At 44.6% G+C, this 23,991-nt stretch overlaps 1 protein-coding gene across 2 annotated transcripts in view; it reads left to right on the top strand.

The window, feature by feature from the left end:
- The window catches only part of cald1a (caldesmon 1a), a 55,932-nt gene that overhangs the window by 22,401 nt on the left and 9,540 nt on the right, over positions 1–23,991 (top strand). For both annotated transcript variants that reach the window (XR_003927870.1, XM_030046093.1), the window contains exons 2-8: positions 2,991–3,085; positions 11,780–11,917; positions 14,539–14,980; positions 16,477–16,589; positions 17,796–18,063; positions 20,649–20,786; positions 23,793–23,836. Coding sequence is in view for 1 of the 2 variants with exons in the window: in XM_030046093.1 (XP_029901953.1) it covers positions 3,000–3,085; positions 11,780–11,917; positions 14,539–14,980; positions 16,477–16,589; positions 17,796–18,063; positions 20,649–20,786; positions 23,793–23,836 (1,229 nt within the window). In the remaining variant the exon portion in view is untranslated. The remainder of the gene's footprint in view (positions 1–2,990; positions 3,086–11,779; positions 11,918–14,538; positions 14,981–16,476; positions 16,590–17,795; positions 18,064–20,648; positions 20,787–23,792; positions 23,837–23,991) is intronic.

Below are 23,991 nucleotides of genomic sequence, written 5' to 3' on the forward strand. Positions count from 1 at the left end.
TAATAGGGGTCTATTGTTTTGGCGCTGTTAGCTCAAGACTTCGTGAGAAGATAGAGGCATTATAAGGTGGTGTAATCCCAGTGGCTGTCAGGATAACATCAACTTGGCTTTTAAGGCTTTTTAAAAGGGCTGGCACTTAGACACTGGGCCGTGTGCCAGGGTCTGGCAGTCTCGACAGGTAGTAATTTGACTGGTAAATGTGTCATTATAGCTATTGTAGAACTTTGGGGCAGACGTGGAAAGAGAAAGAGGGGGAGGAGAAGAGAGGGAGAGAGAGATCGAGAGAGAAGGGAGAAGGAAGTGCAGATGGATGCTGGTTTCAGGGAGACAAATGGTGGAAACGACAGCAGATAGACAGAGGGATGGGAGGAAGGAGACGTTTTATAGTGGACAGGCTAAGACAGGCTGAACTTGTAAAAGTGTCTGAAAACTGTCACAAATTTGCGACTCCAGGTTTCTCAACCTTATGGAATGCTCACTCGCTCTCTCTCCCTCTCTCTCTCTGTCTCTCTCTCTCTCTGCTAGCTTTTGCAAAGTGTGGGTGGTCCCCTCCAGTGATATACACAACAACTACATTTGCCTCCTCTTCTGCCCTGTGCTTGTGTTTTGCCCCATGCAGAGAGAGTGTGACTCACACAGTTCTCCTGCACAACTTCTAATGCATCAATTAACAAAAAGATGCCAATTATCGCAGCTTTATCATTAAGTATATCCAACCTCTGCATGATCAAGGCTGTCTAAGTGTCCGTGATCATTTTGCTGATGAATAACCATGTTCGTCCCCATTCCTTCAAAAGGGCTGTAATTGTATTTTTATTCCTTTGTTAGCAGTCATTTTGTAAATCTAGGTGATGTGTTTCGTGTATGATGGATTACTCACTTTGGAGCAAAACTCTGCAAGTGAACATAAACACAGTCTTTTTGCCGGCATAAATCATGCATTATTTGCAACAGTAACATCAAATTTATATGTTGCCGTGCTTGCGTTACTAATAACTTTGTCTCTCTTGGCGTCGCTGCTTCTAGGAAGTATGTGATTAGCCTTATGATGCTTGTAGGCCTTTTCGGTTTTACTTATTGCTCTCATTTTATCTTAATTACAGTTGTATGAATAGCCTTACATCCAAGTGCCAATTTCGTCCCTCCCCCCCCTTTCACAACTGACACTGAGTGTGCATCTAAACATAGACGGTGAATTCTTGTGGTGCTGGAAATATCGCACCCCCTCAAGTCACTAAGTCTTTTACAGTGCGATAGTGGGGAGACAAGGCTGTGTTTACTGTATGAGACTCTGTATGAGAGAGGGAGGAGGAGACTGCGGGTGAGGAGATGTGGTGGGACGGGCGAGACGGGATGGGGGGTGGTGGGATGTTAGGAGTATCCCTTAGAGTAATGGTTTCGTTTAAAGCATACCTCCTCTGTCTGTACATTTCCTGCTCTTTCATATCTGTACATGCGTGTGTGTATGTGTGTGTGCATGCTCATCGGTATGCCCTTGAGCGTTGGCGCATGCATGCAAATGCACATTTGAGTCAATCAGGGTACATGTGTTTATACAGAAGTACTTGCAACGCTTATGTGCATCCATGCTTGCATTCAGGATGTCTTTATGTATAAGCAGTCCCTCTCTGTCAGTTTGTATATGGGGCCGCACAGCGGAGGAGTGCAGGGAGGAAGAAGCAGGCAGAAAAAAAAAACAAAAAAAAAAAAAAACATGAAGACAGGACTGGCAGGCTTATAGTACAGCTACACACAGGAAGCTGCACTCAAGAGCTCGGCATCTCCGAGGCCAGTCCTGTCCCAGAACAGAGTTTAGCCAAGCACTGACAGCTCTGTAAACAACACAGGAAAAGCTGTAGAGATAGGGAGGGAAAGGGAGAGACGGGAGGGAAGGTGGGTGGGGGTGGGGTGGGGGGAGTTGGAGGCCGAGGGAAAGAGGGAAGGAGGCCACGGAGGGATGGAGGGTGGGGAGACAAGAGAGCGAGGGAGGGACAACTAGCAGGGAGGGGAAGGAGCAGGCATTTGCCTTTTCTGTCAGCTGAGGCCAGACTGTGGGAGACTGTTGCTCGAAGTCCTTGCATTGTGCCCCTGCTTGGAGCGAGCATTGTGAGAAGCTGGTATGGTGTGAAGGAATAGACACATTGTTCGAAGGCTAATTCAAGGTATGACACGCACAGTTCCTCCCTTGTGCCTCCACATTTGTCCTGCTACACTTTGCAATGCCTAGTTATTTTACTTAGACCGTAGCTGCTATAGCTGAGCCTTATTGTGGTATTGCTACTGTTGTACCTTAGTCTGCAATAGAAGTGACACAACAGAGAATGCGTTTTCGTAAGCTGTGACCTGAACGTGCGGCAGTTTCCTGAAGTGCTCGGTTTCAGTCGCGCGGCTGTCTCCATTGTGGATGTTGATGGTGGTTTAGCGGGGGATCATAGATGTATGATGGGAGGATCGGCAGCTCCTGGGTGGTCCGACTCCTCACTGCACAGTCACGTACCCTAGCAGGGTATTTTTAGTGAGAGTGCTCTTAGCTGATTGAGTTAACATCCTGTGTTAGCTTCTCCTTCCTCTCTCTGTCTGTCTCCCCCTTCTTTCTTTTATTTTTCCATTATTACTCTGTTTTCCACCAAAGTATCCTGGAGCGGGCCTAGTCTGGGGCCATGCTGTTGTCCCTTAGTCTTGTAGCATAGTCAGGATTATGCACACATCCTACTGGTTATTAAATGGATGGAGTATGATGGTAGAGACTAGGTGTACGTGATGCTGGATATGAAAAGGCACACCTACATCTGATATCTCGGAAAACAAAATATCAACAAACTCTGAGGCTTTTATGAAGAAGGAGTTGTCAGCCAGTTTTGGTGCCTGCCATTATCTGAGGAAGCTTGAAGAGACGTGCTGACTAGGGAAACGTTTCCTTCCTTGTCTCCTTCCCCTCTCCCGTCACTGTGAGTAACCTAATGTGGCGGTGTGATGATGTCATCCCACAGGGCGTAACCATGGAGGAGATGGACTTTGTGGACTTTGAGCGGCGCAGGGAGCTGAGGAGGCAGAAACGGGAGGAGATGCGCCTGGAGGCTGAACGGTAAGATCTAGGGCACACATCTCTATCTATCTCTCTGCTTCTCTATCTGTCTATCTATCTATCTACCTATCTGTCCATCCGTGCATCAGGCAGGATTTCCCAAACAGTTTCTCTTGCAGTGCAGAAAGCATGTAAAGGGTGGCACCTCCATAATGGCTTCATGTGCAGCTGCCGTTGCAGTACACATGCTGTCCAGAGGGGGCGATGTTGCTGTCATTTAGGATTATCAGACTTGAGCTGTGAGGAGATCTCCTCAGCCGAAGGAGCAGCCAGCATTGTGCAGCCTGAGCTGTGGTTGCTACAGCGCATGGCGCACCTCCTCTGATGTCATGCCAAGCTTCGAGCCAGAGAGCGCCAGAGCTGCTTTAATAGCTTGGACTCTCGTCTGGGTCTTTAAAAACATCACTCAGCAAATATTGGCCTCCCCTCCTCAGGCTGGGAGAAAAGAAAGGTTGATAAGCATCAGACGATCTGATGACCTTTAAGTGGGAGTGTTCGCTCACTCACCCTCTCTCTCTCTCTCTCCCTTTGTCGTTTTCTCCCAGATGCGATGGTCCCGTGAATTCTCCGTGAATCAATGGAAGAAATTGATTAAACCAAAGTTCGTTTCAACAAAGTGATTTAGTGGAAACTCACCAAACTCAGTAATAAAGGATAGTAAAAAGGAGTTTTCATTGTGGGAACTTGATTTATCGCGTGCCAGGGCATTTTATAGGTTCGCCTAGAAAGTCTCCTCATCTGTGCCGTCCTTCCATATAAGGAAAAGGTTGATGTGGATGCAGATATTGGCCAAGGTCACTAGCCTATTTGATGCAGTCCCGAGGAGCTTTTTATTGCAGCCAATTACTACATCATGAAAAACAAGCTCATATAAATCTGACTGTTGTCGAATACACAGATGGTTCTCCCTGGTCGTCCTTTTTACGACAAACAATTTGTGAGTGGCATTTATCTTAGGCCTTTTTGCACAAGATAAAATAGCTTTTGATGTACCAGGGGAGAGTTTTGCAGTATACATCATGTTTAATAGCGTGGGTGATATTCGCCACGTAACAGCATTCAGGGATAAATCATTCGTCCAGTGAGTCTGGCGATGCCCAGCCAGGAAATGAAGTGTGTGTTAGCTTTTATATACGTTAGGCAGCTATTGAAATGCAAAGGTGCGGATTTTGAATTTGAAAGAAATTACCAAAAAGTAATCCTTAGTTATTAATAAAATAAAATTGTGCTGTTACTTTATCCACAGCTATCCACAGCCGGAGGATGCTTGCCAGTAACATCTGAAGGGAAAAATCTCATACATTTTGTTTTTGTGTGACAGCTATGCAATGTTCCATTCTCACTCTTGGCATCTTTTTGTTTTTTACCTCTTTTAAACCAGTAGTCTATTCTTCATTTCCCCAGATGCTCTCTAAATACTTTATTGAAGTGAATTTTAATGCAGTTGTTAGGTTTCACGACCTATCCTAAAAACCTCCTGCTCAAAGTATTTATGCATTTTTGGAGTGTTTATATTATATGGAGGACGTGGAATTTGGCAAAAATAAATGGTGTAGACTGAAAGAGGCAGACTGAAAAGGGTGCAAGCTGGAGCGAGGGGCCAACTGAGTGCAAGAGGGAGAGAGGCAGAAACTAAGCGTAGTAAACGCCTTAGTCATTTACATTTTTTTTTTTTTTTTTTTTTTTTTTGCTCGGCGGGAGTTTGTTCACGACTGTTTATTTGGTCCAAGCAGCAATAATTTCAGTTGGCAGGCGACGCACCACTCCCCAACTGGGTCGTGTTATTGATAAAAGATTACATCTCTACATTGTTTCCATTTCTGCCAATATGCTGAAACAATCAATATTTACATGCCCCTCTTAGTCGGTCTAGTCAAAACCACATGTCGTCTCGCTGGCCTGCTCCACTCAACCATCACCGAGCTCGCTGTGAGAAGAAGAAGAACGCAGGCAGAGTGTGGGGCCATATAATAACGGCTGTAGGGATGCCAAATGCCTGGCTATTATAATAAGTGTTTACTGGCCAGGTCTCCAAGAGCTCTTTCCTACTCACTGGGATGGCGAGATGGCCCATTTGTTTTGTGTGTGTGTGTGTGTGTGTGTGTGTGTGTGTGTGTGTGTGTGTGTGTGTGTGTGTGTGTGTCTGTGTGTGCGTGCATGTGCGTGTGTGTGTGTGTGTCCTATTTTCTGTCTATATGTGCTTGTGCCTGCGTTTGCACACATTCTGCATGTGCATGTCCGTTTTGGTGTGTGTGCGTGTGCATGTGTGTGTGTGTGTGTGTGTGTGTGTGTGTGTGCGCACAAGTGTACACATACACACGCTTGTCCATGTGGGTGTCCGCTTTTGTGCGTATGTGTATCTAGGCCTGTTGGATCGGCATCAGGTGATGAAGGCTTGACAAGCTCCATTCACTTTGCTGAACGACAACAGAGCAAGTGTGAGGTGTGGGTGTGAGTGTGGGTGTGTGTGTATATGTGTGTGTGTGTGTGTGTGTGTGTGTGTGTGTGTTTGGAGGGAGAACAGCCAAGCCTCCCCTGTTCTGTGTTGCATCAGCCTCAGTAATATTTGTAAGAGAATTGTTGTTGACACAGAGGTGTGCGCTGGGCTTTTATTCACTTCTATTCACTTCTAGCTCTATTCAGTAAAGCCACGCACACACAAATGCACATACACACACACACACACATACACACACACACTCCTCCACCCCGCTAGGTTTTCTCACACACTGTCTTCTGCCCTCCAAGTGACTTCCTTGAACCATGCTGCTCAGCAGTCCTATGGTATGTTCCTGTTCTCTCTCAGGTCACTCACACACAGACAGCAAACACACACGTGCACTAACACACACACACACACACACACAGACACGGACAGACACATGTAGTTATACATTGGAATGTTTTGACTGCTGTTTTTCCATCCTTTCCAAAGGGAACATATGGATGTGGAATTTTCCCAGTCAATCTTGTTAGCAAAGGCATCAACTTCAGCTAAACATAGCCCCGACTTCTTTTGGGCTGCAGCCATTTTCTTGTAACGCGATGTAATGAATCCATAGTCTGCAAAAATGTATTGTTAGTCCGTGCATAATGTGTCTGCGGCTGTGGCCAAAGCCCAAAACAGTGCACATTGCTTCTATATAGGGTAGAGATATCCTGCGCTTTCACAATGGTAAACCGCCATTTTTAAAGGTCATAAATAGCTCATAATGACATGACCTTTGCAATATGTAATGCAGCATGCACAATACTAATTTTAGAAAAGGCTTTACGATGCATTTTTCCCAGATGTCCTTTTAAGGAGGTGTTTATTTTCGGGGTGGGCAACTTGCTTCTCCTCCTCTCCACTTTCTTTCTTCCTCCTCATCCCTCCCCGCCTGCTGCCTCTCCTCTCTCCCTCCTCTCTCCCTCCTCACCCCCTGCCCCTTCCTCATTTTCCTCCTTGTTCGCCTTATCATTTCCTCTTCCTCTGCCTCTTCCTCCATAGTCTCATCCGTCTCTTCTTCTTCACTCCTCGTGTCCTTGTTTTCATCTTTCTCCTCTCTTCCTCCTCTCCTTCCTTCTTCTCCCCATCACCTCATCCTCCATCTTCTCACCCACCTCTTTCCGTTCCTCCTCCGTCTTCCTCCCCTTCACGTTCACTACATCTGCGTTGGCTCGCCGTCTGAGAGAGCAGGAAGGGCTGAGGAAATAACACCCATCCTCTGTGAATGGGCCGTTCCAAACATCCCCGCCTGGGTGAATGGACCGCTCCAAACATACCTCCATCCTGCATCATAAACCCTGGAACTGACAAAGAGGGAGCAAGAAAAAAGAGATGGAGAGGAAGAGAGAGTAGCAACAACCATATTTGAGCCACGTAGGCTAGTTCAGTTTCTCAGTTACCACATCAACCTAAACGGGACTTGAGCTATAGGCAGAATTTGGAGATTGTTAGTAGATAGATTGCATGAGTTGCTTCCAAAAATGCCAAGAAGGTATTTGTATACACACATAAATACCTATTATATGTTCATATGAAGACAGTGGTACCACTTTTGTACTTGCTCACTACACTGCTGCTCCACCACTAATGTGTCTTTACACAGAATATCTAACCAGGTGAAAAGGTAGAGCAGGTGTATCACTGTAAAATAGTCCAGGTTTGATTGACCACACCACAAAATAGAGTGAGAAGAGCACGATCTGATCCTGTATCTGTTTTGTGTAGCTGAAACCCAGAAAATAGCTAGAGCAAATACCATGGAAACCATGTTAACCTTGCACCACTCAGGCAGTCTGTCACCTGCGTTCTATGCACGTGTCGACCTCTTAGCATTAGCTGGAACCGCTGCAGTGAGCAAACTTTCAAGTGTAGACTTTTACTTTGAACCTATCTCTGGATAAAAAAGTCACATTATTAGGCTGCTGACTATGAAAATCTTAGGGTCACCAGAGTGACCGCTGAAAGTGGCAACAAGTGGATGGAAAGTAAGACGAAGGCACTAACTGGTGCTAGGAAACAAGAAAAATAAAACTAGCAGCCTTCCACCAGTAGTGCCATGAATGCAGGTAGCAGGAGAAATGAGTTTGCATTGTGTTGCAATGGGATGGCATTAGAGGAAATCATTATCATTAGGTCAGGGTTCATCCTTTGGGCAGCATGAATGTGTTTTCCAAATTTTATGGCAGACCTTGAAAGGTGATGGGGTCGTCAAAATCAAAAGGAATCTTTCTTGAAGGAGTATGAATGCGCTCTCCAAATATCATGGTAATGTTTTGTGTGGACATTTGACATTTGGGCAATGCCAGATAGTAGTGGTAGCATGATAATAGCGCTAGAGGAAACATCAAGAATCACCAAAATCACCAAATTGAAAGGGTTGATACTCATCTATTTCATGGCAAACCACCCACTAGATGGTGAGATATCAAATGTGATACTTTGGATCGAGGTTGGTGGTAGACAAAAGGTGATGGGGACACCAAAATTGACAGGGTTCATTCTCTGGGAAGCATGAAAACATTCAGCAAATTACTTGATGATCCACTCATTACATTTTCCGATATCTTATGTGCCAAGGTAACGTTTTGGCCTGTGGGTGGTGCTGGAGGAGAGGTCGCAGGTTCACCAACATTGGCAGGGTTCATTCTAAGGGGAGCATGGAGGTGCTCACCAAATTTCATAGCAATCAACCCCAATAGATTTCAGGACACGTTTCTTTGGAATAAAGTGTTGAACAGATGGAAAGACAGATGCACTGACTGACATGGCCATCCTTAGACTCTGCTTGCCAGCGTCATTGGGCCATGGGCTTTCAGAAGAATGAATGCCAGGTAATGACAAGTGGCAGTGTGTGTGTGTGTGTGCGCATGTGAAGTTATTTCTCCAGCTCTCTGAGATGAAAAGCCGGGCTAAAGGCAAATAAAGAATGTCAGTCTAAACTGAAGATTGTAAAAACAATAACCCAGCTCTGCCCCGGCTTTTCTTCATCCCCGTTAATTCCTTGCTCTGCGGAAAGATGGCTCTGGAGGAGAAGTCTGAGAAATCAGCAGCGTTCATGCCGTACGGAGTAAACGCAGGGTGGGAGAATTCTGCCGTGGCTAACGTTGCATCCGTGTCCTCTTGGAAGCGGCCCAACAGAGTGCAGGGCGGGGTGGAGAGGGACAGGGCACGTTGTGGTTCTGCAGGCCGGCAGCAGGAAGGGAAATAGCCCAGAGAGGCCAGCGTGGGAATGGGTCAGCATTTCTGACAGCACAAGCCCCCACCCTCTGTCCCTCTCTCCCTCTCCATCTCCCTTCCCTTCCTTAGCTCCGCTCCCTCCCACTCTTCTTCCCTCTGTTCACAGCTTTCCCCCAGTCTCTCTCTCTCTCTCTCTCTCTCTCTCTCTGTGTTTCTCTCTGTATCTCCCTCCATCCCTCTCTTGCCTAGGAGGGGTGAAGAAGTCTTTTCTCATGGGCTTTTCCCGAATTGTTTGCGCTGACATTTCTGAGATATTTTGCTGTAAAGAAAATATTTGGACATATTTCACCCTAATAGGCTTGCTGATGGTGATGTTTGGTGGCCCGCGCTCTCCACGCAGACGGTTGCTTAGTGAATGCGACATCACCCCGAAAACAGCTGAGTTAGGGCTGCTGTAAATTTTAATAAGACAAAAAGACAATTTAAGCTCCAAACAATAAATTTGTTTTTTTCCGAGCGCAGTATGGCTGCCACATGGAAAACATGGCCGTGGATTATAAAGTCACATGTCTTCACAAGGAGGGGGATCATTTATGAAATGTGCATCAGCTGTGATTAGCTGTCAGTCAACAACGTGCAGTTTGCTTCCTTTCCTGATGTGCTGTAACTGTACGAGGCCACCCAAGAAAAGGCTGATTGTTGCACTGAGAGAGTGTGTGTGCTGAGAGACAGACCTACCTGAAGCTGATTACAATGGCAGCCTGACTCATTCTCTACTGGAAAATGTATAATCTATGATCAAATCTGGGGATTACTCCTTTCATCATTGTGCACACCCTTTGTTTTTTTCTCTGTCTCTCGTTTCTCACATTTCTTCCTTCCTCTCTCTCTCTCTCTCTCTCTCTCTAGCTCTCCCCATATCTCCATGTCAGTATGCTGATAGAGTTTGGGGCCTCGGCGAGGAGAGTGATATTAAATCGTTGCCTCGGCTGGTCAGTGCATATCTGGCCAAGGTTGTGATGGACAGGAATGCTAATTCAGCTTTTAGGAGTTTGTTCTCCTCTCGTACTGAGGAATCTTTAACCCCGAGATTTGTCATCGTTACCGCCACCAAGGACTCTTTTGTTCCATTTTTAGCCGTTGTAGTTTTCTCTTTCTCATGACATTTAGCGTTGTTTCTGGGACAGCGCAGTCCTCCGGGAGTTAAGGAACAACATATTACCCCGGCATTGTAATAAGGAAATACAGCTTTTCCTGTAGTGGGAATTCAATACAAATTGATGGAATATGAATGGAATTGTTAAAAAGGATGGGTTGAGGGTCAGCCGTCCATCTGCATTATAACCAGTTTTCTTAGATCAAAGTTGCACACAACACGTGCGAAGCGTTGGCTGATTTTACTGATGTCAGTGTCCCATAGGTCTAGCTTGGGCGTTAACGGACTCATGTGCTCTGCTATGACAACATTCCTCATCTGAGAGTAAGACAGAGAGAAACAGGAGGGGGAACAAGGATGGTGGGAGGGAGAGGAAGAGGAAAACTGTTGTTCACAAGCTGTAAAACCTCACATAAACCAAAGCGGCTTTAGCTCGGCTCACCACACATGTTGCAATTAACATGCAACAGCACGCTTCGCTGGCTGACCTCAAAGGCAGTGCTGTGATGTTAGGTAGCAAGGCATGTGGCTAGCAGTGGGAGTGTAAAGGTTACTCAGGGCAAAGCAGATGGAGCATGGAGCTCGGCTCATAGCAGTCAGGTGGCTGGAGAGACAGCAGCTTGCATACTGTTTTAGTGCTTTCATTCTAATGTGCACTTTGTTCGGTGCCACAAGCTGCACCCACACACTCAGACAAACGCCAAAAGAAGATATTCCACCTTTTTGCATTGCTCCCTTACTGTTAGATATCCATTTGTAATGCTCAGTGCAGGTTCAGGACTTATCTCTACAACCTGACATTTACTGTTGACGTTTAAGATAGCTGCACATTTTTCTGCTGCCAAAATCTATTGTGGTTGTGCAGGAACTATCTTGACACAATGTCATGTTGTTTATGACTGACTACGTTTGCACAGGAATAAGAAAAATAGACCACAAAACAGTAAAATGGACCCAGAAATGCAAGGTACATTGCCAGTAGCAGGTTTTGTCAGTGTTTAAATGTTTAAAAGTGTGGATTTTTTTTAAAGCATATGCATGCATGTGTGCAGGCAAACACACACATGTGCTTATACACATACATACTCAGTCCTAAAATCATATGCTTTTGTGAAAAATATGCAAGTGAGTTGAAATAGTTTCACTGGGAGGGGGTTAGTTGTATTGAGAAGGGTGTGTCAATAAGATTGGCTTGCATCAAGAATTTTATTAAAGCAATACAAAAAAAAGTGAGTTCACCCCACCTATTTCAGCATAAAGCTCTGCTGAGATGTTTTGAATCAAATTTTATTTTCTTACTCCGCCTCACTTAAAAAAGTTTAGATTGTATTATAAAATCAAATGGCTTGTTGAAATGGAGTGTTTTGTTCTTTTGTTCTTTTGCAGTGCACACACAGACATTGTCCACACACATATGCACACACACACACACACACAGACCTCTCCAGTCCACTCTGTACCAACACAGAACAGACCAGTACAAGCTGTGGGCCAGAAGCCATGTTTCTCCGGCTCTCCTCTTATCCTCAGCCAAGCCATGTCTCCAGAATGTGTTTTTATCAGCTTGTGAAAACTGCAGCCTCAGCCCAACGATAAGAAGTATTGGTTGTTGCAGAGCTGACGGGGCAGGCTGATAGGGGAGAAAAACGCTGGACAAATCCACCAGGTTTGGTCCCTGTGATGATTACAGTCCAACTGAAACAAACTTTCGCTCGGTAGTTTCCCCCTTGTGAAGCTGGCTGGAGGGGAGGGGAAGGAAAGAGCAGAAATGGTGAGACTGAGGGTTGAAAGTGGCAGGCAAAGCTGGAAAAAAAAATGAGAAAATGTCTCTCTTTGTCTCCTAACTCTCTTTCTCTCTCTTTCTTTCCTTCAGGATGGCGAGGAATGATGATGATGAGGAGGAGGCGGCCCGCGAGAGGAGGCGCAGGGCACGCCAGGAGAGGCTGAGGAGCAGAGAGAGCGACGAGCCCAGTGGCCAGGCCGACAGTCTGACCATGACCAACAGCCACAGGTAGCACACACACACACACACACACACACACACAAACAGGGTCTGTCAGCACTGTAGACAAATGTGTGTAGTCCAAACCTGTTTTCATCATCATCATCATCATCATCATCATCCCTGTTTCTTTGAGGGTTTGTACCTCAAGAAAACCTCAATAACCACCTCAGTAATCAGTGAAAAGCAGAAAAGTCATGCCACCTAAAGGCTTGTCTAAAGGCCATTTATCTTTCTTTGCCTTTCTCCTCCCAAGTTTTCACCATTTTCAAATTTTTACCATTTTCAGAGTGTCACCGTTTGAAGAATGACACCTATTAGGGTTGTGGGATTTAAAAAAAAAAAAAAAAAAAAAAAAAAAATCAGTGCCATTATTTTGACAGGCACTGTGATCGTGATAGGAGTCGGTATTTTACACTGGATTATCATTTTTGCCTAATAATTTGCGTTTTCATTGGGGGAAAAAAATCCTCAAATAATGATTGTGTGATTTTTGCTGAGCTTTGTACCAAATAAACATCTCTTCAGCCATCTGGAGAATATTATTTGTAGGCCAGAGCATTTCTGTAACACCATAAATCTATCAAAAAAAAAAAAAATAATAAAATAAAATGAATTTGCAGTGTCTGCGTTTTGGATTTTGTACTTGGTGGTGTTGCAATTTTGGTAATATTTTGATTAAATGTTTACCTCTAACATCTGTTCTTTCACAAAATTATAGATAGCAGAATTTTGGTACTTTTTTAGGACAGTAGGCAGCCTAAGTCCTTGGTTGGCAAAATGATGCATGGTGAAATTCACTGGCTTTTCCAAACCACCTATAAAGTCCTTAGAAACTAATTCATTGTAATTTCCAGTTCACCCGATACAAGAACTCAACAGCCCTGACTGGCGTATCCCAGTTCTCGATGTGACTCCCGACCGATGATCTCATACCTATCCATCAGAAAGATTGTCATGGAAACAAAGCGGTGAAATTCCATTTCTGTGCTATTTCATGCTGGGAGATCAATCGTCTCACTTACAGTGGAAGTGGTGGGCCGCTCTGACATCCAGAAACACAGAAGCCGCTTTGTGGTGGTGAATGTTTCCCCTCTATGAGCTCAGAGATACATCCTGGGCTCGTCGAACAAGAAGGGGATTGTCCAAAAGGATGCTGAGACCAGATGTAACGCCGGCTGGCCATTGTTGATTGTCTTGATGCAGCGATAATGTTTGCCAGACTGTTTGGTCGGAATATGCTGAGTAGTATAGGTGGATGTGAGGTGGGTGGATGAAGGGATGGGTCGGTTGCTTGGTTTCTTGGTTGATTGGGCTGCCCTTGTAATAAATGCTTCTACTGTACAGTATCGTACATCTATACTGGTTTTGTATGCTAATGACGACCTAGTGTTTCTGTACACCCAGGGCTTTTGCAAGTTGAATCTATTATTTTGATCATGAGACCAAGTCCAAACATGGGAAGCAATGGATGTGGACCTGTTATTAATTTTCATTCCTGACCAACAGTTTAATTAAAAAAGTTTTTGTGGTGAGGAATCGTCAATAGAGCCCAACCCTAGTCACTGATGAGGGAAATTGTCTGCATTGTCTGCATACTCACTGAAGAGCTGACAGTAATGTGGCAACTGCTCTTTGGAAACTTTGATTGCAGCAATGCCCTGCTTCATATTTATACAGTTAAACACACATCCAGACATTGGAGCTGCCCAGAATGATCCATAGGCCTTTACATTTTTCACTTTTCCACCAAAAAATTCAGCGATCGAGGTCCTTGGTCTTGCTCTTCGAAGAGGGTTTCAGGAGGGAAGCGAGTATCCTAAGCTCTGTGTGTTTGCACAGCCTGAGCACAGCAAATTTCATGCAAATAAGGAGGAGGTGTCCAGTCTTTCTATGTGCAACTTTCTATGAGCAAAACAGTATGTTCATGAATATTCACCACTATGCTGCTGTGATGCTGAATTTGGTTTTGGAGACAACATGCACGGGGGTTGAAAATGTGATTGACAGCACTATAAAAAAAAAAAGCTGAAAATATCAACACCACAAAAGAAGAAACCATGTTTATGTCGAGTATTGGAAATCAGCTATGACCTTCAGTCAGTAATGCAGATCAACAGTTGTAACAAGCTGAACAATCTCTAAATGGAGCAATCTTTTAATAATTTCTAAGTGTTGTCGCTCGCTCTTGTTTTTAAAAATGGCAGTGGGTGATACTTTTGCTTGCATCGTACATTCAACAGATCAGGGATGTTCAGTGCTGAAACCCTGACAGGAAGTTCAGGACTGTTTTGGTGGTCAGGAGCAAAAACAAACTGGTTCCTCTGGTGGAAACAGGGATGAGGCTTCCTGGTTCCTCTAAAGGAATTCTTACAGTAGGTTCCGAGGACAGATCCTGTGGTGGAAAAGGGATAAAGACTGGCCACTAAACAACACTGCTGGAGCAGTTAAGTGCCTTGCTCAAGGGCATCTTAATGGTAACAGTTAGGACAAAACATTACTCATTCACTTCCCCTGCCCAGATTTCCTCAGCCTGTTCCACACAGCTTCTCTAATGTCTAGACTTCTATTGTTAACAGCTGTCATGTTTAAGATTATACAGCACAGTGTCTGTCTTGTCTCTCTCCCAGTGTGACAGAGACAGTTTCTGTGACCAGCTCTTACGGAGGAGGTGGTGGGGATGACGAGGAGCAGGCCCTGCTGGAGCGCATGGCCAAGCGAGAGGAGAGGCGACAGAAACGCATGAAAGAGGCGCTGGAAAGACAGAGAGAGCTGGACCTCTCCGAGACAGAGGGCTCCAACAGAGGTACCGTGGAGAAAAACAACACCGAGGAGGAGAGGCCATCCTCCTGGCGTCGGGGTCGTTACCGCGACAACGAGGAAGACGAAGACAAGCCAGCAATGTATGGCAGGAGGAGAGAGGAGAAGGAGCGAGAGGAGGAGCCAAGGGAGGAAGAGGAGGCCGCAGCCGAGGAGGTGGAGGAGGCAGAGCAGGGAGCAGAGGGAGAGGAGGAGGAGGAGGAGAAAGTGGAAGTTGTGGAGGAGAAACCGAGGTCTTACCTGAGAGAACAGGTCAGTTCATTCAAATAGGCTTCCTGCAGTTTAATCGAAAATAAGTGGTAGCCCGTACAAATGTCAAGTTTCATTAATTTTTTATTATTATTGAAGAGCCCAAGTCTAAAATACAACATGAGATATGACCATTGATGTGTTGATTTTGTTAAGTCCTTTCAAAGAACTGCTGTGATTCCTTTCCATAGGAACTTGCTGAAGAAGACACAAATTCAGTAGACTATGAGATTTCAAATCAGGGGAAGTCAGCAAATTCAGTGGCTGAGGAGGATGCGGTAGCATCAGAGGAGGCCAACGAGGTACAGGTGGATGATTGCATAGATAACACATCAAAGAACGATCCTATGATACTGAATAATGACACTGAAGAGGATAATGAGGTATCTGAGATACTGCAATCGGAGGATAATGAGGTATCCGAGACGTGGTAAGAGTTTTAGTAGAGGTGTGACGCACAGCACAGAAAATCACACTGGGTAACTTCAATGTCTTCAACTCAAGGACAGCTGTAATGGTCTCGCTTTGTTTATGAAGTTAACAGACTGAGTCTTAAAATGTTCTCAGACTGAGATCTGACATTCAGCAGCTATTTATCAGTTTTTCTCCTTGGACTGCTTTCTTACGGGCTTTGAGAAGGAGATATATAAACAGAATTTATTGGAATCCTTTGGAGACCCAAGGTTTATCTGTCTTTGAAAAAAAAAAAAAAAACAGACTTAATAAGGCTATCTTGTTCTCGGCCCAAGTAAGAGCGCGATTAAAAACTGTCAATTCCAGACGCTGAAATTACCCAGACACCCCGTGTGGTCACAGTGTGGTTTGCACCGACGCAAACCGGTGGTAACCGAGCCTGTGTTTTACGAGGTGCGGTCGCGGCGGTGCGGTCAGGTTTTTAATAAGGCTTAATGCAGCGCTCCACAGAGTGGTCACAGTACACTCACGGTCACGGTGTTACTCTGCATGTCTTCCACCTCGAGTGCAGCAACACTTCACATTACACAGACTCTGCTCCAAAAACCTTAACAACAGGGCAGCAACATAATGTGATGGGACATGTTTGCTCTGGTTAATGCAGGGGGACAGTGTAAACAGTATTGTAAACACATTGAGGGTTATGCACATAGTAATTATAAACTGTAAGACTTATGCTTTTGCGGAGGGCAAGCAGTGAAAGCCAAAATGATAAGAGGGTGGTATGAAATATATAGCCTGAGACACTCCCTCCCACGGTGATCACTTGTTAGATAATCCTTCGCCACTAGTAATTCTGGAGTGGACGCTGCGTTATGTGATGTTCTGTGTTATTTTACTTGAGGTGTGGTGTGCTCTCTCTATCCCTTCATATATATCTCTCTCCCTCTCTCGACACTGCGTGAAGCGTTGGAGTCACCTTTTGAAATGCCGTGACGTCACACCCACTGAGCCGCTTCCTCCCTCCCTGGTTCACGCTCTCCCTGCGCTTGTTTGTTTGTTTGTTTGTTTGTTTGTGGCTGCAGGTGAATGAGAGGGGCGGGGCCAAGGAGGAGAGGGAGGGGCAGAGGAAGCACAATGGAGGTCTGCATGAGGAGACTCCTCCCAGAGAGCACAGGAAACCCGAGAGGACCCTCAGGTGCGTAGACACAACACACACCAAGGCACGACTTGGTTTTCACCGCCGGGCCAAATCGGGGACAGCCAGGGATTATTACTTATTTACACCGCTCCATTTTCCTCCAAACAATATTCCTGCGGTTAGTGCTGCATTCCCTTGCCAGCAAAGATTATTTCCCTTCTAGACGATAGTCATATAGACAAATGGAGAGGCCATCTCCAAAATGCCATATAGCCATTTTGGCAAAATAAATTTCCTGCGTGAATGTCATCAATCCATACTAATAAAATATAAAGGGTTCAAGTACTGTCTTCCATCTTAGAGCGCATATTGAATTGACTCGACTTGACTCAGATGTGGAAAGTGGAAAAGTACTATAGCAACTTAATATTCCTGACACAAAGGCCAGCCAAAAAGATCAAGCTACCAGGTCACCAAAGTTCTCCGTTACAGCCCAAAATGAGACATTCACCGATACACACATTCATAAAAGCACACACAAACTTACAAAATGATTGTGAGCGCAAAATAAAAACAAGACGTGGTGCTTTCTTTTAGGATAGTAAATAATCTCCGACTAAATTAGAGCCTGGATTCATTATGTTTTACCTGCTGAACTATGAAGATTTTGCAAAACAAACACTTATCTGGTGTTTATGTATGCAGAACATGGCCGCGGTGCAGTCTCACAACTTATTGATGCTGCGGTCTGGAATGCATTGTTTGAATGCATTTCGCACAAGCCGGGCCATAGGCGAAGCGGTCCTGCCGGAGGTGTCGGCGGAGTAATTGAAAGGCGTATCTGAATCAGATTTGCAAGCAGACAAGCCTGTTTTTGTTCAGCATTCAGGCTTTCCGGAGAGCAGAGCTGTGGCGTGTTTGACATGGGTCACGTAATCCCAAGTCTCCAAAGTGAAACACTGGCATGAAACTTGAGATAAACCGTTACATTATCTTTGCGGTGGTGATTCTTGGTGTTAATGTGTGTCTGGTTGTCTATGTGTGTTCGCTTATGCATGACAACGAGCAGCTTCCCCTGTATATACATTATTTATAAGCACACTTGTATTTATATTTATTATTTATTTTGTCTGTATCATATGTCAGTGTTCACCTGAATTTCAAGCAGCTTTGTTTGCTGCTTTCAGAGTGCTCTGTTCTTTTTCCTCCTGACCTATATTTGAGGTGTGTGTGTTCACTGACCTGACCTGGTGTGTGTCTCAGCCGCGGCAGCGTCCGCTCCCCCGAGGTGTCGGCGGGCGACGAGCAGGACGACGCCGCCCGCCTGGAGGCAGAGCGCAAGCTGGAGGAGCTGAAGCGTCGCCGTGACGACGCCGAGAGCGAGGAGTTCGAGAGGATGAGGCAGAAGCAGCAGGAGGCCGAAGCCGAGCTGGAGGAGCTGAAGAGGAAGAGGGAGGAGAGGAGGAAGGTGCTGGAGGAGGAGGAGAGGCAGAAGAAGCAGGAGGAGGCCGAGAGGAAAGCCAGAGAGGAGGTGAGGGAGAGAGAGAGAGGAGCTGCGATGTTTCTGTTCTCAATTAAACTTAAATAATTTAACAAGGAACATGAACAAATTAATCACATAACTGGTCTGAGGCTCGAGTCCATGGTTATCGAAACATGGATGGATATTATATTTGAACCTCTTATAATAACAGGATTATCCTGCTGGAGCAGTAGTTGTTTCATCCTATTTCTTCCTATAGAATGGTTGTGTTTGAGGCATAATAACTCTCATGTTTTACATCACACAGTCATAAATTATGTCTTCAAATTGAAGAAAAGTGTTGTACCATCCGTTTCCACCAGCATTAAATAATCAATAATAAATCAGTAAATAAACGCTTATAATGTTATGGAATTGTGCTTCTTGTTTACTTGGACAAAACAAGCGCATTGTTGTGAGCAATTGTGTTTCTATGATTTGATCAAATTTCACCAATTTCAGTTGAAAAGCTGTAATTTGTTTGAAAAGTAAGGACGTCTTCTATAAGATCCTGGCGTTGAGTTTCATCGCCCATGAATATTTTTGTGTGAAATGCTTCTATTTGTGTGATATGCACAAACACTTTAAAGGTGCTTTAACTGGGTTTATTTTTTTAACATGCTCAATATTTCAAAATAATCACAAAAATCAACATGTCAATTAATTTTTTACATCCCTAGTTTTTAGTAAAACAATTTGTTGATGGCTTTTGATCTCTTGCACTTTTTGTCACAGTTTAAATTTTCATTTCCCTTTTGTTATTTCCCTCCCCCTTTTTTTGGATTGTTCACAGTCATTTTTCTCAATTGTTTATCTCGTCTATATTTTCACATACAAACATGTTCACATGCCGCATCCTTCCTCTTTTTTTTTTTTTTTTGTCTCTTTCATGTTGATTTAGCCTTTACACCTGCGTGAAGCTAAAAGCCATGCATCACCCTCGCACCGGCGCCGCCGTGGCGTTATCTTGCCATCCTTCACCATTATCACGACTCGAGCCCCTACTCGTAACTCACACGTGATTTTTACCCCCCCCCCCCCCCCACCCCCTTTTTTTTATGATGATTCCATCCTTACGTATCACGAATGCGATAACCTCCTCCTTTCTGCGTGTTCAGATTTGCTCTCCGCGGCATGTCATTCATTTCCCACTTCAAACGTTCACACTGTGGCCAGGCGCTCTCGCTGTTAGCCCGGCTAGTCCTCTTTGTTGATCTTGGCTCTGGATGTGGCGGCCCGTCTCTTGCTATCTGCCCCTGTTCTTCTCCTCTTGTGTGATGTTAATGAGGCCTTGTGGTTTGTAATTAAAAGATGGCCCAGAGATACAGACAGACTAATTAACCAAGACAAGGCTGCTGGAAAAGGCTGATAGACTGCCAAAATTACCAGCCCTCTCCTGAATACAGTACGTTTCCGATGGTTAATGCAATACAAAAAAAAAAAAAGTTGCTGTTGATAATCCTCATGTCTCAACCTTTCCGATGAGGTTTTATTTCCCTCCTCAGGCCAGGCCATCTTTAGTAAGAATTAATAAATGAGAATTTGCTCTTGACCTGCTGGAGTAGAGTAAATAAATAAAATTATATAGTGGCCGCTGTCTTTAATTGATTACATATATATTTGGGTCTGGGTGGTCTGCCTTCTTGACTGGTGGTCGCTTGTTATGTCGATGAACTTAAAGCAATAATCTGCAGCATTTTATCCAAACAAATTTCCATTTTGCTGCTATCTATCGCGGGTTGGTGTAACATTACACAGATTCAGTAACCAGTCCATGACGGCTTTTACAATTCAAAAAGACGCGGTTCTCAAAGGTGCACCGTGCGAAACTGAGCTTCAGTAGGACGTGAGGACTGTTTAGACAAAAACGCATAACTTATCAGTGAGTCAGGCCAACGACGAGAACCATCAAACTATCAAATGGCTGACCAGAGAAAGAAAGAGCGCCACCTGCAGAGACTCAGAGGGCATCAACATGAAATCCAAGGAAAAAAAAGACATCACAGCGCTGAACTATTTGATTGACAGGTGATCACATCAGAGTGCAGAGTCATAGTAAATAGTGAAATCCTCACTTATAGGAACATACCAGTGATTTTGCATGTTCAGTATAATATCCACAAAATGTGCATACTTCACGTTTCTGCTTATCTTTTCCCAAAGCAAGCAGCCGTATTGTAGAACTTCAGTAACATTTTTCCTCTGCAATATGAAAATTAACTTTCAGAGACTTCAAACTTTGTTCGCAGCATTACTCCATCACCGTAATAAAGTCCTCCACACTAGTTTTCTTCAAAGCAGCAGCACTGTTGTGTTTTGGGCGGCGAAAATAGTCCCTAGGAAAACGTTTGCTTTACACAGCAAATTATCAGTGCTGTGGTTTATGAGTGGCCACAAAAGCAGAATTTCATAAGGTGGCTGTTTTAAGTGAAGAATCGTATTTAAAAATGAAGGGATTTTGATTATTTGATTATAAGTGCGCCCGCAAGATTTGCAGAACCCACTTTTTTTACACTGCGACAACAGTGTAAAAAAAGTGGGTAAACTGCAATCAGTGAAAATGCCTCAAATGTCAATGTGTTTGTCTTCCTCAGGAGGAGAAGAGGAAGATGAAGGAAGAGATAGAAAGAAGGAGGGCAGAGGCCGCTGAGAAGAGACAGAAGGTGGAGGACACCATGGACGGGGAGGACAAACCCTTCAAGTGTGTCAGCCCTCGCGGCTCCTCGCTGAAGGTCAGTCGACACTTGCAGCTCCTCACCTCCCCCGACCTGCGTCAAAGCAGCGCGTTTGACTCCAGCGGGGGAGTGTCATTTTGGACAAGTCTGCTGCCGCTGCTAACTCATCAGCCAGTATTTCCAAAACACACCGCAGTCAATCTTTGATTTTAGTGATTTATTTTGGAAGCCTTTTGATGCCATATCTTCAAAAATCATCCTGAAATTAGGTTTTACTTTAAGGCTAAAATTTGAAATGTCAGTTATCGCGTTCCCAAATGAAACTGTTTGTCGACTTCCTGCTAAATACCTTTCCTGTGTTGTATTTTTCTGTCTGTTTGCACCCCCGCGCACAGTCGTCAGCGTAACAGTCCTCCAAAACCTGCAAATCCCACTCATCCGGCCGTCCTGCAATGCAGAAGCAAACACTCTAAGTATTTGAAGAGATTAAGCTCTGGGTGACCCGCATCTGCTCCTCTCACCTCTTTGAGCTCTCCGCATGACGCGTTATCTCGTTGAGAGGAGGGAGGATTCATAAATCGAAAGGGCCTGCAAATAAAGATGCCCCCGGAAGATATGGGAGGGGGGGGGGAGAAAACACCCTTTGCCGGCCGCCACTCCTTCTGTGACGCTCGGACTCAACTCTGTCGTTCGATGTTGTTCGCTGATATCTGAAAGCAACGCTCTTTGTCGATCGTCCGATTTGGGCACACACTCGAGACTGCAGCGTGAAACAACACAGTGCACACACACACACACACACCCCTCCAAAGATAAATGTTTGCCACGGCCACAGAACGTTTAATCAACTTGTATGTGAATAAATGTTTCCACTGTTGCCAAAAGCCAACTCCCACGCATTGAAAACCAAGGGGAGTGGAGAAAATCTAATTAGTGACAGTTAGCAGTAAAATATCCATCTGGCCCTTCTCGGTGAGACTCCGGCCTTGAGGCTCGCCTCTAATGGTTTGCGAGCTCTGGGCTGATTAGATTTTTGGATTTTGCTGTTGCTGTTTGTTTGTTTGTTTGTGGTCTGGTTTGTAAATAATGTAGTTCCACTCTTAACTCTCCGCCGCACCCCGCCCGGCCCGCCGCCTCGCAGACACAGCTCTACTTTGTCGTCATGTTCACTGTACGTACAGCTGGGTGTGTGCGTTTGAGTGTGTGCGTGTGTGTGTGTGTGTGTGCGCATCTGCCGCCGCTGCAGAAGAAAAAAAAAAAAAAAAACATCTTAACAAGTCAGCTTTGGGCTCATATTCAGTCTTTTTTCTATTAAATCAAGTGAAAAAATCTGCCTGCAGGATGAGATAATCCCACTTGTTTCCAGTGCACTTTCACTTGTTTCAGGACTTTTTCTGGGAACAAGTATAAATTTGTTGAAACAAGGTGGAATAAGCTGTGTCAGCCCACTAGGATCAAGAAACATGACACTTGATTTAAGAAAAACTTGGACACAAAGTATTCGACACAAGTGGGATCATCTCATCCCACTCTCGGATTTTTTTCGCCAGTTTAAAGAACACAAAGATTTGAACCGAATATGAGACTAAATGATGTGTTTTTGTGTCTCTTTGACACGTTTTTTTCACTGTGTGTCTCGTGTGTGCGTGTGCAGTTCGCCTTAATCCCCCAATTTAGAGATATTTGTTATCATTAGCAGACAAAAATATATGGCATGTTGTAATGGCCCCTGAAAGTGGCCGGAGCGCATACCCGTGGAAAAACGACTGGTGTCCGCACCAAGTTGCTGCTGTCATGGAAAAAACTACACGAGTGCAATTTGTTTTTCCTATGTCTTGCTTGAATTGAGCATTCCTCCGGTCCATTTTTGTGGCGAGTTTATTTTAAGTGCACAGTCACAGGTGCCTCAACACATTTTACCAGGGCACCAGAAAGAAAAAGTAGGATATGGCTAAATATACACACATACACATGCATGCACATGGTCATGCACTTAGTTTAGAGAGTTACATGGGTTCTTTTTCCCAAAAATCAGCAATCTGCTAATTCAAGATGTATTAAAAAGTACAGTACGCCAATGCCGTGCTATCAGCGATCACCATTGCAGTGGTACACAAAGTCCCTGAAGCTTGCCTACGTGTTATCAGCAGTAAACCAGCATAACCCAGTTTTGTGCTGCAGATAAGGCTGTGTGAAAGAGAAGGACAGAGGGGCAGAATGAAGGACAGGCGGTGGGGATGCAGGAAAGCGATTAGGGTTAACAGGATTACTGTAACCGCGTTCGGACGGCTACAGCTCTTTAAAACGCGTCTGAGAATGGGGAATTTCCTGTCAGGGAGTATTTTGGGAACTCCCACATTCGGTAGCCGAGAGCGAGGTCCTTTTTCACGGAGGGGGAGAGAGTTTTTTTTTTTTTATTATTATTATTTTCTGCTGCTCTTTCCTTCTGTGTGCCTTTTTTTTTTGTGAGTGTCTAAGGAACGACTGCATCGCCCCCCTTTTAGCCTTTTTGCCGTATATCATAAACAATCCTCTGAGATTCCCACAGTCGAAAGGCAGGGAGAGGAAAAAAGAAAAAAAAAAAAAGTTTGGTGTGTGTGTGTGTGTGTTTTTTTCTCTCTCTGTGTGTGCATGCATGTGTTTGTCATTCAGTCATGCTGTGCATAGAGGGAACAGTCAGTCACATTGTGTTACTGAGGGTCAGGAAGAAACCCAAGTTAATAAGGATATGAAGAGGTCCACCTCAAAATTGGAAAATGAGATATACACCATTTAAAAGAATAAGGCCAGGTCTTATAGGATGATTTGCGAGCGAGGTAAGGACAGCATGTTATTGAGGTTATGTGTCGTTTTTGGGGCCAGCAGGTTTTGACTACTTAAAATATTGAGTGATTACTCCTCATGCAAACGATGAAGGGCGCGTCAAGAGGAGGACTGCTTTGAAACATCTGCTTTAAAGCCGCTCAATAGCGAACGGAAACGCGTCGCGGCGATTTATGCATGTGCGAAATGTCACTGCAGCATTTAATAACACACCGGCATCCTCCTAATCTTTCCATACAGATCGGAGAGAGGGCAGAGTTCCTGAACAAGTCGGCACAGAAAAGGTAAAAAAAACAAAAGCAAAAAACAAAAAACAAAAAAAACCATATCTCATGCATTATTTTCCAGATCATATTTATATTGTGTTGCACTCGGGCACTTCCAGTCCTGTTTTGCAGAGTAGGTAAATTGTTGCAGACACTGCTAGAGGTAGGGGCTC

The sequence above is a fragment of the Myripristis murdjan genome, chromosome 23 (genome assembly GCF_902150065.1).
Source record: "Myripristis murdjan chromosome 23, fMyrMur1.1, whole genome shotgun sequence".
NCBI classification, from domain to species: domain Eukaryota; kingdom Metazoa; phylum Chordata; class Actinopteri; order Holocentriformes; family Holocentridae; genus Myripristis; species Myripristis murdjan.